Genomic DNA, 1487 nt, shown 5'->3' on the forward strand with positions numbered 1-1487 from the left:
CAGGGTTGGAGGGGATGGGCTGAGCTGCCTCACTGAAGTCAGGCTGCGGCAGGAACGCGGGGAGGCCCCCGGCCTGAGGCTGCGGGGGCTTCTTGGGGTATACAGTGAACTCAGGCTGTGGGGGCTTGGGAAAGGCACTGACGTCGGGCTGCGGGGAGTGAAGTTGGGGCTCGCCGGACTCAGGCTTGGAGGGGGATGTCTGAGGGGCTTCACTGAACTCAGGCTGTAATGGGGACTTAGGGAGGCCACCGACCTGAGGCTGCGGGGGCTTCTTGGGGTATACAGTGAACTCCGGCTGCGAAGGTTTCTTGGGAGACGTACTGAGCTCAGGCTGTGGGGGCTTTAGAGGAGCCTCACTGGACTCGGGCTGCTGGAACTTCCTGGGGAAAGCACCGCACTTGGGCTCTGAGGGGTGCCTGGCAGGAGTGCTGAGCTCAGGTTTCAGGGGCTTCTGGGCAAGCGCACTGGGTTCTGGCTGTGAGGCCTTCCTAGGGGCCTCGCTGAGCTCAGGCTGCTGGGGCTTTTTGGGCAGTGGAGTGGCCTTGAGCTGTGGGAACTTCCTGGAGAGTTCACTGAACTCAGGTTTGGAGGGCTTCTTGGGGAGGTCAGTGAACTCGGGCTGTGGAGGTTTCTTGGGGAAGTCATCGAATTGGGGCTGCTGGGGCATCTTGGGGAGGTCAGCCAACTCGGGCTGCTGGGGCATCTTGGGGAGGTCAGGGAACTGGGGTTGTTGGGGCTTCTTGGGGAGGTCAGCGAACTCGGGCTGCTGGGGCTTCTTGGGGAGGTCAGGGAACTGGGGTTGTTGGGGCTTCTTGGGGAGGTCAGGGAACTGGGGTTGTTGGGGCTTCTTGGGGAGCTCAATGGACTCGGGTTGTGGAGGTTTCTTGGGGACCTCTGTGAAGGGTTGGGGCTTTTTGGGGAGATCAGAGAATTGAGGCAGTGGAGGCTTCTTGGGAAGATCAGCGAACTCGGGCTGTGGAGGCTTCTTTGGGTGCTCGCTTAGCTCAGGCTGCGGAAGTTTCTTCAGGAGTTTGTTGAACTCGGGCTTTGAGGTTCTCTTATGGAGTTCATTGGGCTCGGGCTGAGATGCCTGGAACTTTGCTTGGAGGCTCCGGAAGTCCTGGTGGCTCCCCTAGGGGACACAGAGCCCACTCAGGCAGGGGTTGGTACACAGGAGGGTCATCGGGAGACCCACAGACTCAGTCGCAGACATACAGGCCCCCCCATGCCTCTTTCCCCCAGGCTTCCGTGCTGGGGCCTCTTCTCTGACCTCAGCCCACAGATCTCTCTTTGGCTGAGAACTCCCTTGGCCCTAGGCTCCTGGACAACTCCACTGAGGTGCCAGATCTGTACCCAATTTCCCCAAGCAGAGTCTGAGCTCCCCAAGGAAGCGAGGTCTGGCCCCCCCAAGGTCCCCCCAGCCTGTGGCCCCCACAGTTGCCCCTCCCCAGTAGCTGGTGCCCTCGGATCATCCTCAACCTGCTGCT

General features: G+C 61.1%; 1 protein-coding gene across 1 annotated transcript in view; it reads right to left on the reverse strand.

The window, feature by feature from the left end:
- The window catches only part of PRAM1 (PML-RARA regulated adaptor molecule 1), a 10527-nt gene that overhangs the window by 5203 nt on the left and 3837 nt on the right, over positions 1-1487 (reverse strand). The window contains exon 2 of the mRNA XM_027776351.1: positions 29-1132. Coding sequence (XP_027632152.1) covers positions 29-1132 — 1104 coding nt within the window. The remainder of the gene's footprint in view (positions 1-28; positions 1133-1487) is intronic.

The sequence above is a fragment of the Tupaia chinensis genome, unplaced genomic scaffold (genome assembly GCF_000334495.1).
Source record: "Tupaia chinensis unplaced genomic scaffold, TupChi_1.0 Scaffold000668_1, whole genome shotgun sequence".
NCBI classification, from domain to species: Eukaryota; Metazoa; Chordata; class Mammalia; order Scandentia; family Tupaiidae; genus Tupaia; species Tupaia belangeri.